Here is a 12,084-nt window from a genome sequence, read left to right as displayed (position 1 = left end):
TGTTCTGTTTCTCTGGCCCCAAATCTGGCAAAAACAACACTTGTGAGAACCTTCTGCAGCAGGTCCAGCAAAATACCCTGAGGTCACTCAACTTGTAGCTCATTTTCAAGTTTAGAAGTGGAAATTCCTTAAGTCCTAGAACTTTTCAAGACATCTATAGCACTACTTGTTCTCTAGGTTCCTCTGTAATACAACAGCATTTCGCTACAAGATTAATATCAAATATTAGAGCTTGGGGAAAATAATGCTCTTCTACAAAAATACTTAATACACAATTAAGAACAAATTACCCTTGTCATGTCATTTCAAGAACTGAAATGTTATTTTTGAACATGATTCACATGTTGCCAAATTTAAAGCCTTAAACTACGGAGAAAGCTCAGGATGATAAAAGGAAAATTTGGAAGTGCAATTAAAAAGCATATTAAAGAAAGAAAAAAGGAGGGGGAAAATGATGGTATCTACCACATGCACTGTATTGCAATTTTATTTATTTATTTATTTATTTTATTTCTCAGATGGAGCTGCAGAAAAGACTAAATGAGTTGTGCGATTCTTGTTGTGGTTTAAGTGTCAGGACCACAGTGGCACTGCAGCAGCTGTGAGAGCACAAGCCAGACTGCTGGACACCATTCCCACATCCTTTCCCTTGGGGAACCAGCCACAGCTTTAGTCCTGGACAAGCAGAGGATGAGCTGCCTGTCAGGAGCCCTCTTAGCCAGTCTGCCTGTTGGTTGGTAGCTTTAGCCCTGAAGATGCACAGTTTACACACTATAAATTTAGGAAAGATTATCATTACTTGTTTTTTTTTCCCAAAAAGTTTTGGTTCTCAGGAAGCGCCCCCAGCTTTCGAGAGGTCCCACATATGAGAGGCATCTCAAAACCCATTCATAGTGTACATTCCTGCATACACATGACCAAATGCCTCCAGAAATGTGTAAAAATAAACACATGCAGACCTGCTCTAATATTGTAGCATTCATCCTTGGAAGAACATTTCAGAAATGGCCTCTGTGGGGTTTTATCTTTAAGACATATCAAGTGTGTTATGGGAGCCAGCAACACTGTAAGTACTTGTAAGACATCAATTCCACTTCTTTATGAGCAGTTATACCCACAATTTGTTTTCTCTTTGTGCTCTACCCTGGATGCTGATATTAACATTTCATTCTTTAAAAAAAGATTAGCAATACAAGCAATTCTTGGCTGGTAAATCTGTTTATAACAAAAGACATAATTCACAGCTTTTAAAAATAAACTGACTGTAAGGCATTTGATTACTGGATCCATGAAAATTCAGTGTTAAAAGTAACTTTGCTGGAACCAGGAGGGTTTTGACACATCTCATTAGGCAATATGGTTTTAAGACAATAGGAAATCCTACTGCAAACTCCCCTTCAGGCTTTTCATGGTCTTTGCTAAATTACAAACAAATTTAAGAGTTGCTAATAATCAAATAATCACCAGGACAATACAGACATTATAAGTAACAGAGAAGACTTTGAAGTCATTCAGAAGTCTGCCCTTAATGTCATTCATCTCTCCAGATAAACAAACATAAAAACCTGACATCAAGACAGAGTTGACTGGAAGTCAGACATCCTGAGTAGCCACTAGAAATTTGGTGCTGCAGAGAAACACAAACTGATGAGACCCTCTGCTTCCTTTTTTTCATGTTACATTGAGACAAACGAAAAAAATGTAATCCTTCTATTGCAAGGGGAAAGCTAGTTTTGCCCCATGAACTGTACTACCAAGTACTTTGAACATCATATTCAGGGCTGTGGGACACAGGAGAGGTTACACCTCTCCCCTACATAACATTATGGGTCTAGAGCAATCTGGATGCTTTTTATCTTTAACATACAGGTAAAAACTGTAAATGAATAAACACATCCATTTGCCATCACCTAAATACACTTCTTGTGGTTTCTAGTAGCACTTTCAACCACAGAAGTTTTCAGGGTCTGGGCATGCATGAACTTATAGAGTGAAAACTCCCCTGCAGAGCTCAGACCCTCTTGCACCAGAGCACAGGCACTGCACAGTAGAATCCAAAACCGTAAAAGGTTTTTCACTCTATTCCATATTGCTCCTATTAATCTGGGGGTTTTTATTGGTTTGGGGATTTTTTTTCTCCTTAGCTGCAGCACGGCCTCTACCTGCTGTACAATAACCAGGAGTTAAGAAGGAAAGCTTTGGGCTGGTGGCACTTACTCGGGGTGTTGAGGAGCCGTGACTTCCTGCAGTGGTAGGCTGCCTCCTGCTCGCAGTACTCAGCGCTGTTGATCACGGCCTCCAGCTGCTCTGCACTGCTGCTGTAGTTGAAGGACATGGTGTAGGGCTTCCCTGGACCAGCTCCTTGCACTCTGGTCAGCCCTGTGCTGTTGTGCTGCACTTCAGTCCAGATCTTATCTTCTGTTAAATGAAAAATTATTGAACGTGAGGTTAACAGCAAAACACTTCCAACAAGTAAGGAACAAAAAAACAACTGAAATGTGATGTTTTACTGCAGTAGACAGACCATCAGCAGGACCCCGGGCTCCGAAATGGGCACTTTGTGATGAACACCAAGAGGTCTGTCTTCATGAAAGGTCAGTGTGGTCCACAAAGATGTTTCTCCTTGAACCAGCTCAAGCAAGCACTACACTGCCTGCTGAGCAAGACAGGAACTACAAGCTTCCTAGGAAGCATAGGAGACCTTCAGCTTCTTCTATTAACAGATATATTTATAAAATTAGATACTTTTCAACTGGCTTTGTCCCTGAGAGAAAACACACAGTAATATAGCTCATGGGGTAATAGTCACCTTTTGCCTGAGAGCACAGCCCATGGTGTTGTAAGAACAAATGGAAGTGGAGAACTGCAGCTGATGAGCTTGCACAAACTCACCATGAGCAGAAAGCACAATCTCTTGCCAGAAAGTTAAACTGAGAGTATGTTCTTACCACCCAGCTGGAAGTCAGATCACTCGTTTCACTCAGTTCTCAGATTTTTCTACATATAAGATGAGTGATGCCCTACTTGGATGATGGTACAGAATGCCATATGACTTGGCATCTGTAGTTAACTCTAAATATTGATGCTTTTCTGTGCTGGGGAGCCCATTCTCATTTCCTTCATTGCATTTACTGGCAGAGCAAGGGATTGTGTAAGTGACAGAAAGCAGAAGCTAGGCTTAAGCACAACCTGCACCCTACAACCCAGCTCACAATCAGCACTGGGGTTGGCATAATGAGAACACCACACTTGGAAGCAATTAGCTTCCAGGGAGGCTTTTTCCCAGCTGGTTCTGGTATAGCAATGGGCAAGTAGAAAGGACAACCTGAGTGGCCAATTTGCTGAGCTGACACAGAGTTAAAGACAAACTCTTCAACAAGGATTCAAAGGACTGAGCACCTGCACATGCCTAACAATATTAGTAAAAGTCACAACCAGCAAATTTCCTCTTTATCAAAGACCCTACTTGCCTAGAGAGGATGAAAGATACTGACAGGGCAAAAATTTGAGGCAGCAATTTTCAATCATTTGATGAACAGGAGATTTCAATCTCACTTGCAGAAACACGCAGACAGCTACAGAGGAAGAAGTAAGATCTAGGCAATAGATTTCTATTTTGTTATTTATGCTTCATCAGGGAAAACCTAGATAACATTGAATCATATCTTTTCTAAGCTGATTTTAAAAACTGTTTAAGGATTCAGATGGTCTTACCACATTCCCTGGCCTGAGTTCTTGCAGAGCCTGAGCTTTCCAGTAACTCCCCAAGACACTGGCATGATGAGCCCAATAGCTCTGTGGACACTAAAATGCATTGCAGTTGAAGTATTTTTTGTTGAGCTACATATATGCCCCAGATTACTTCAACAGAATGCTAATAGGTGCATAAAAGTCCTAAATGTGATGACTTGATGGATTGTCATTACAGAGGCATTCAAATGACAAGCAAGTAACAACAACCAACTGGAGACTATCTAAAGAGGTCTGTTCCAAGACCTGGCTGCAAGTGACAGAGAAATTAACTTGCATTAACTGTAAGGACAGTTTACACACAGCAAACCACACAGTCACTCACAACCCTCTCATCTTTTCTGTGATGGTAGGCAGAAAGTTTGCTTATATGTCTACAGTTCTGTGGTTCTTACTGACTTCAGGGAGCTGCTTGTGGACCCTTGGAGTTGGAGCTCAAAGAAACATTGCTGCAATGTGCAATACACAGAAGTCAGATTAAAATAATAAGAAATACTACAAATTTATTGCTTGTAATACTTGTCCCAGTGGTTGTAATCATAGTGAACACTGTAGCACAATACCCTGCACTGTCCTGCACATACATTGCTTCAAACACAATATACTTCAATGGCTTCATAACAGACATCTTATACATCTTAAAGTAGCAATCCTTATCAGCCAGTCCCTCTGTTTTCTTTTGCTCTCTCTCAAGGCAATATTGATGAGAACAGAGTGGATTTTTCAGGAACAGCTGAAGGTGAGTTAATTTTCCTCTCACAAAAGCTTATAGAAGTTTAACTTCTGCCTTAACTGAAATATCTACTAGTAAGACAAACATGAGTTGCTGATAATGTAAGACATAAAACCAGGAGATGATGGAATATACTGGTTGCTGAAATTCCAGGTGGGCTGTCAAAAGCACCTCCCCACTGAGAGTTCTGAACATAATTTTAAGAAAATGAAATAAAATCAATGCTCACAATAGTGACTACAGTGCTGCTCAGGAAGTAGAGCAGCCTAATGCTGTAGTTGTACAGTGGTTAACACTGCTGTACTTTCCAGGCTGCACATCAAGAAAGGTGCCATGTGGGTACCTGAAAAGTCAAAAGCATCAAGAGCTGGCAATTTAGAAGCAAAGAAGGAACACTAGAAAAAGCTGATTAAAAATAGCATTGCACAAAGCTGTCTTCCCAGAAAAAGTGTTGGAAATATAATTAATTGACATGTTTGAAATGAGGTTGGACAAGGTACCAGCAAATATACTGTAAGCAGCCAGCACTCATTAACAGGAGTGTTGGACAGGCAATGTGACAGGTCTTCCTCTTATCTTTCTGTATGATTCTTCATTAATTTTTAGCAGCCTTGTTATCATTACAGCTGCACACAGCTGTCCCGAGATCTGAACTTTGACATTCTAGACCTGCTTTTCTCCAAAGGATCATTTAGAAATAAGATGACCTATTTTCCATCCTCTAGTTTACAAAGGGAAAGGAAAACCAAAGTTTCTTTCTGTATTTGAATGTGATTTAGCAAGTACATCACAATGTCATTAAAAAAGTTATAGAAGAAGAGAAGAATTTTAAAGTTACATTTCAGAGATTTCCTAATCTACACATGCCTAGTCTTTTAGCCTAAATACTTCTACATATCAGATCTATGCTTTGGTCACTTCAAAGTTTCCCTCTGTGCTTCACCTTTGAAGTAAAGGTGCCCATCAGTTCAGTTTCTCAAAAAAGATCTGTTTTTCTCCTTGATCTAGGGGCAGTAAAGCCACAGCCACCAGCAAGCAAACCTCGGATCAGAAGGGCAGCTCAACAAACACAGACAGAGCTTATTCCCACTTCCCAGGGCAGGAGTAAGTACTTCCATTTTACAAAACAGCACATGAGGTGTAGAGGGGCAAGGTAACGCATACAAAGTCAAACACAACCTGCTACAAGAATAAAGGATTACATTCACATCACAGCAAAAAAAACTCAAAAAACAAACTTCCTTCTTTCAAAAGGACACCCTTTTGTTTATATGCAGCGAGTCTGAAAATTATTTAAACTTTAGATTGCTTTGGACAGGGTAGAAGAGCCAACAATGCTCCCTCCTGCATCTGCACTGGTTGAGAGAGAAGTTACTAAGAGCTAGAAGGCAGTAAATCCTTGAACCATTCCAAGACAATACCATCTGCTTCCATAGATCAGAAAACCACTCAAAAATAATCTCAACATTTCTTCTGAAGACCACCACCTTTCAGATCAGCCCTTGGGGTTTATTCAAGTCCCTGTTTCTCCACCTCAAACTTGGCAACAGTTAGAAAAAGATCATTCTATTTTCTCAAATTCACTTGCACAAGTTTAGCTAGGGCTGCTCCCAAAATACCACTGCCTGCTTCAGTATGAGGTCAAGGCATCTTCCCCTCACTACTTGACTGGCAGGTGCTCTGAAGCCTCCTGACAATGATCTGTGGTCTGGCACTTCAGGCAGGTCCAGAACCTGTGTGAGACCCGTGGCTGCCACCTGAATGCACCCACGGATCACTCCAGCAAACAGCTGTCTGCACCTGAGCTCTGGTCTGGCATTTGCCTTTAGAGGCACACCTCTACACCAGTAATGCCCACAGCTTTTGAAAACGGGGCTTCAAATACTTGTTCCCGTTTCACAATGCAAGGATTTGTATTTATTCTTCACTCTACTTTGTTTACATTATGTTTTTATTCAATGACACTGTAATCACAGGAGCAAACCAAGCTGAGTGCCACCACCACCTTCCAGTCATTTCCATACCTGGAAACCATTAAGCTACACAGATGAAGCTTTCTTCTCATGTATTTCAACTAAGAAGTTATCATTATGTTTTTACATCTGTCCATACTACACTTTTTTTCCCTGTTTACTCTATTTAATGAGCTCTCCTTGCACTTACAAATCTGCAATGAGAATTAAAAAGCTGTTGTCCAGACATAGGTTACTGTTAATTTTTATCTAGTATTACTCCATTCTACTCTTTTATTACTTTCTCAGCTTGGTAAAATTTCAAACTAAACACAAGCTGGAAGTCATTCAAAACCAAGTAGGAGACTGCAGCCACATCTTCTATTGTGTAATGTGGAATAGTTTAATGCAGCCCTGAAAAGCAGATTTCCTAAATGCTTGTTAAATTATTTCCATAATTCAAAGGTGACAATGCTTTAATTTCAGGGTAATGCTACAGCTTTATGACTTCACAGTTTTATTTAATGGTCCAATTCACTAGGATATTATGCTGTCTGCATTTGGCCCTAGGAGATGTTTTTACAGCATGGAACTGCAATGCGTTAAGCACATTTTAGACTCTCTGTTTAGCCTAGCCCATAGTTCTATCATCTTGCTGGAAACCTCCAAGTTGCTTTTGATGGCACACAAATTAAATTGTGGGAAATTAGAGCAGCTGGAAAACTGGCTTTCAATGAAATCTGTATTGTCTAATTCTCATTTTTATTCTTCAACTTGAAATATCCCTGTAGAGCACATTCCACCCATACAAACTGCATCATTCCTTTGTGATTTAGGAGGTTTGTCACAAAACAAGATTATTCAGACTGATTAAATTGCCAACAAGCCAAACATACGGTAAATGCTACATGAGAGAAAAAAATAACTCTCAGAGCTCATACGATGCGTTTGTTTCATGGTGCTCCAGACTGAATGCCAAATTTTATCCTGAATGCTGTACCTATAACTAAAACTACAACCACAAAAAAGACAAGACTTTCCTTCTTAAATACTGTATTGTTCTAAACTGCAGTGGCAGGTCGACCCAGCTCCTCTAACATACACTCCCCTCAAAGGATATTGAAAGACCATTTTCTTATCACAGCAGGTTAATTCACTCACTCAAAAAGTGTTTTCTGAGTCTTCTCTGAAAGCATCCCATTGCTATTTTTGTATCTACTTTTTTTTTTTTTTTTGGTGGCTGACCCAGCAGTACATGCCTTTGCAGCTTGTTTTCTGCTCATCAGCTTCCTCCTGAGTTCTGATTCATCCATCCAGCGACGAAACTCTGCAGTGCATTCAAGGCAGCACTCAGCAGAATGACCGTGCCTGATGTCTCTGATGGATGACAACAAGACACCTCTTTTGTGACATCTTGCACCTTCCTCCCCCACGTTTTGCTGAAGCCCAGAGCAGTCAAACCACTGTCATGCCAGCCAACTTCCTATGCTCCACCATTTCAGTAGTTTCTTGACAAAGGGTATCTTACAACGAGCAGTGAGAAATACTCCTCTCCAAAAACTGAAGAGGCAGTCACTGATCTATTTCCTAGTGCCAAGTGGACACTTCTCAACTCACTGTGCTTCTGACAACTCCAGTCCTCTCTGCCTCAGTTCCCTTCATCTAGGGTGAGTGCTGAGAGACTCAAATCACGTTTCTGCTGTTTCACATACCCTGTGATGGCTCAAACACCTGCATGAGTCTGGCAGCCGAGAAGAAGAGCCCAGAGCAAACCTGCTGCTCTCCACTGCCATAGCAGAAGGGTGGGCATGACACCCGCAGGGGACGCGTGTCTGGGGCAAATGGATCCACCCCGTGCAGCCCAGACAGCTGGAGCGACTCGCACAGAGCCTCAGCTCACTTCTAACTTCTGAGCACTGCAGGTGTGGCAGGAGAGGGATTAAGTTGCAGTAAACTTTTGTTGAAAGGTAAAGCCTAGAGAAAAATATCTAGTTATGTTCTTCAGTACGAAAACTTCCTTAGGGGCCACCTGCAAATGTGATAGTGAAGGTGGCCTTCAGGACTTCTGTCATGATGCTCATCCAAAAAACAATTTCATTGAAAGCAGCAAGGCAGCTGCTGACAGCACAATGCCTTTGACATAATATTCACATTAAAGATTTTTTCATTCTGTAAGGTTTTGGAAGAATACTTAATGAAAATTCAAAAGAGAAACATATCAGTTATCAGAACTACAGTGTGCCAAAAGACCTGTAGTGTTTGAGGGATAAACTGAAAATCTTTAGGGGCTACCTTTAATCTAAACAGTAGTAAATAATTTGTAAGGAATTTCCATTTGTTGTTTTCTTTTGTGATAAAGTGAATCATAACTACAGACAGCTACAGGGTAAGAGGGAGTTTGACCATTTAAATTGTTGCTCCAAAATCCTGTAGCTGCAGGTATTAAAGGCAGAACTAAGGGCATGACCTCCTCCTATCAGTTCTTGCTTCAGCCTGCCTGGGGGCAGCCCTCCTCTTCACAAGATAATTTCCCAAGGCCATAAAAAATGCAAAAAAGGCTGAGTACATGGTGTCTCCTGCATCTGTGTAATTGCTGTACAAACAAAAAGGAGATGGTTTCTTATCAAAAATAGATTAAGGAATTCTATAAGCAGATGAGCTGAGATTCACATGTGGAAACAAAGGGAAGGATGGACTCCATGGACAATAATACAACTGATTGTTTTAGGAACATCAATGGGCATATGTACTATATGGAAGAATAAAAATCTTAATCATTGTTAGCTGAACAAAAAAAGGACACAATTTGTAAAAAATTGCAAATATAATTTTGACGATCTACTTCACATCTTATTAGAATCCCTTACTTTTTCTAAGATTTAGACAGTTTCTATACAGTTTTTTGGGACAGAGAAAACAAAATTTTCTTTTTCCTGCATCAGAGAAATTAGCAGTATTTGCACTTTGAGATGAGACTCCAAAACAGAAATTATCTGCATGCAACATGTGGAGATGTATTTTTGCTAATTAATGATTTTTTCACTATAGCAATTTCAAAAAACAGATCTTGGACCAGCAGCAAGACCTGAGATAAGGTTGCATTTTTCCCCAAACTGCAATAATATTTTTCTTCCCTGGAAGAAAAATAAGGGAAAAAATTAAAGGAAAACTATTTGAGGATTGGAAAAATATCTGGCAAAGATAAACTTAACCATTGATTTAGTCATGACAATTTCCAAGCATTATTGATTTGATAGTCCAGGGTTTGAATACTGTAAAACAGCATCAGTAGAGTACAGTGACAGGATGAGTCAAGTGTACTGCAAGTAAATATTTCAGAATTCAAGGGTAAAATTTACTCAGAAGGAGATAAGAAAAGGTCATTCTACTTTTCAAACAGGACAGCAAAAAAGCACATAGATGTAGATTGCATGTATATAAGCTTTGTCCTGGAGAACATGGTTATTAGCATTTATATAGCATTTATGTAGTACTCCATACAGACCAATAGATTTCTAAGCAGCAAAAAAAAAAACCAATAAGCCTCACAATGATAGAAAGACTGCCAGACCTGAGGTTCAGAGGGTCTATCAGTCATCTTTTCTATTGACTGTTATGAATCTTCAATTAATATTAATTCAAGTGGGCTCATTATCAACCAGCATACAAGGAAAATCTTTCCCAGCCCCAGTGGCTGTTCACTACCCCAAAGTATGACACAACACATTCTGCACTTCATGTCAAAAAGGTGTGGCCATAGACCCCCATAGATGACTGGAGACCCAGGAAAAGTGAGCACAGCTAGCTTACATTCCCATGTGGATGGCCCTGGAGATATGCCAGATGTGTTCCCAAGGCACTCAATGCACCCACCCCAATTTAATAACCCCTGCATGGACCTATTCACATCCTCATGGTGTCCTGGATGGCATCCAGCTGCATCCAGTCATGGCTTGGGCACACACATTTGGTTCACTTCCCCACACACAGATGCATATTTGGTGTGGACTCTGTTTCTTACAACTGATGAATTTCCCTGTGAAAGTGACTTTGCTCTGTGTACAACAGGTATATAAGGTGAAAACAACATTATGTTAATAGGGTGCTGTCTTTTTCTTTTAGATCTAGTTTTGAGGTTTTTGTCTTTCACTGTCATTGAACTGTCTCTCTTCTCCTATTGTAAGAAAATGAAAATGAGCATTGCTTCTGTCAGTGAGCCCCATTCACTTTGAGTATTTCCATTCCAAATAGTCCTGGATTATTTACTTTTAACCTCTCTTTGTAGAGAGATCTTTCTATGCCTTTGATTAGGCACATTAGGGTTCCTGACAACCTCCTATTTCAACAACATATTTTACCCTTATTAGAAATAAACAGCCCCCAAGGTAAACTCCTTTTGAAGTGCTTCATATGCTCTTCTCACTTCTTGACCAATAAGTATGCTATTAAATAGTAGCACATCATCAACAGTTTTTTGTCACCTTGCTTTTTCAGCCACTTCTTCAGACAGTGGATAAGTACATTTACCCACTCTAGTATCAGCTATTCATCAGATATTCTGTGACACTACTGTTAAATTTCTTGCCATGCTGAAAATTGACTTTATATATTTTAATATTTTTTTCCTTTTTGTTTTCTTCCTGTAACATTTCCTTTCCCTTATCACTCTCTCCCTCTTTCTGTAACTGTCCAATTCCCTCTCAACGCACACAATCACAATTTTCTGCTTTATTCAGAATTTCTATACAGCAGTGGGCTCTAAAGTTGACAGGCTTTAGAGAATCCACTGCAAACATAAACACAGTAAAATAACTTGTAGTGTTGATATTTCAATATAGAAAAAAAATAGAACTTAAAATAGAATTAGAAAGAACTTAAGAAAAAGGTATTAAAAAAACATTTTTCTTTAAATGCAAGGATGCTGCTCATTTCTGATGGTCTGAATTCTTCCTTGAATTCATCCTTCACAGATTAAAGGCACTGTAATTCCCAGAAGGCATTAGCTCTCTGCACCTCCACTTTTAAAAACACTAAATGAGTCATTGCCCTGAATTTTCCATTCCACCTCCAAATTCTTCAGCTTGAACACATTTTGGGCATAAAGAGGTTACTGCTTCCTGAACTGTATTCAGAAAGAACTACCAGCCTGTGTAAAATAAAAGCTTTATTTAGCCCAGGAACCCACCTCTGCCTCTGAGGTTGAAGAGATACCCAGGGAAGCCAAAAGGTTTTCCTGAAGCTAATTCCCATTTCCCAATGGTCTTTGCCTCACAGCTGCCTGAGTGGGAAGCTGCAACTAAACCTCCATGTTTACTTGCACCTTCTGAGTCTATCAGACAAAACTGGATTTTTTTCCAGATGGGTTTTACTCCCTCTCTTGATCTATCAGTCTCCTTGCTGCCCTGTAGTGATTTCAAGTTTAATTCATTGCATCAAGAAAAAGCAAGCAAAAAACTCCCAAATCCCATTCTGTAATCATTTAGGTTTCCTTTAGCTCATATAAGATGAAAAATAATCAATTGCTATTTTTTCTCTATGCCACACATGATCTCCAGGCTCTCCTGTGACAGTTCCCCCCAACTATCTTTTCCATTTGTTTAGTCCACCCACACATGGAAGCCATCCACATTTTTCCATTCACAGGAGATG

General features: G+C 39.9%; 1 protein-coding gene across 1 annotated transcript in view; it reads right to left on the bottom strand.

The window, feature by feature from the left end:
• The window catches only part of CNTNAP5 (contactin associated protein family member 5), a 272,631-nt gene that overhangs the window by 84,458 nt on the left and 176,089 nt on the right, over positions 1-12,084 (bottom strand). Inside the window, exon 13 of the mRNA XM_021526152.3 lies at positions 2,218-2,418. Coding sequence (XP_021381827.2) covers positions 2,218-2,418 — 201 coding nt within the window. The remainder of the gene's footprint in view (positions 1-2,217; positions 2,419-12,084) is intronic.

This window comes from Lonchura striata, chromosome 8 (genome assembly GCF_046129695.1).
Source record: "Lonchura striata isolate bLonStr1 chromosome 8, bLonStr1.mat, whole genome shotgun sequence".
Taxonomy (NCBI): domain Eukaryota; kingdom Metazoa; phylum Chordata; class Aves; order Passeriformes; family Estrildidae; genus Lonchura; species Lonchura striata.
The sequence above is the reverse complement of the archived record's forward strand: the minus strand, read 5'-3'. Positions and strand labels throughout refer to the sequence as shown.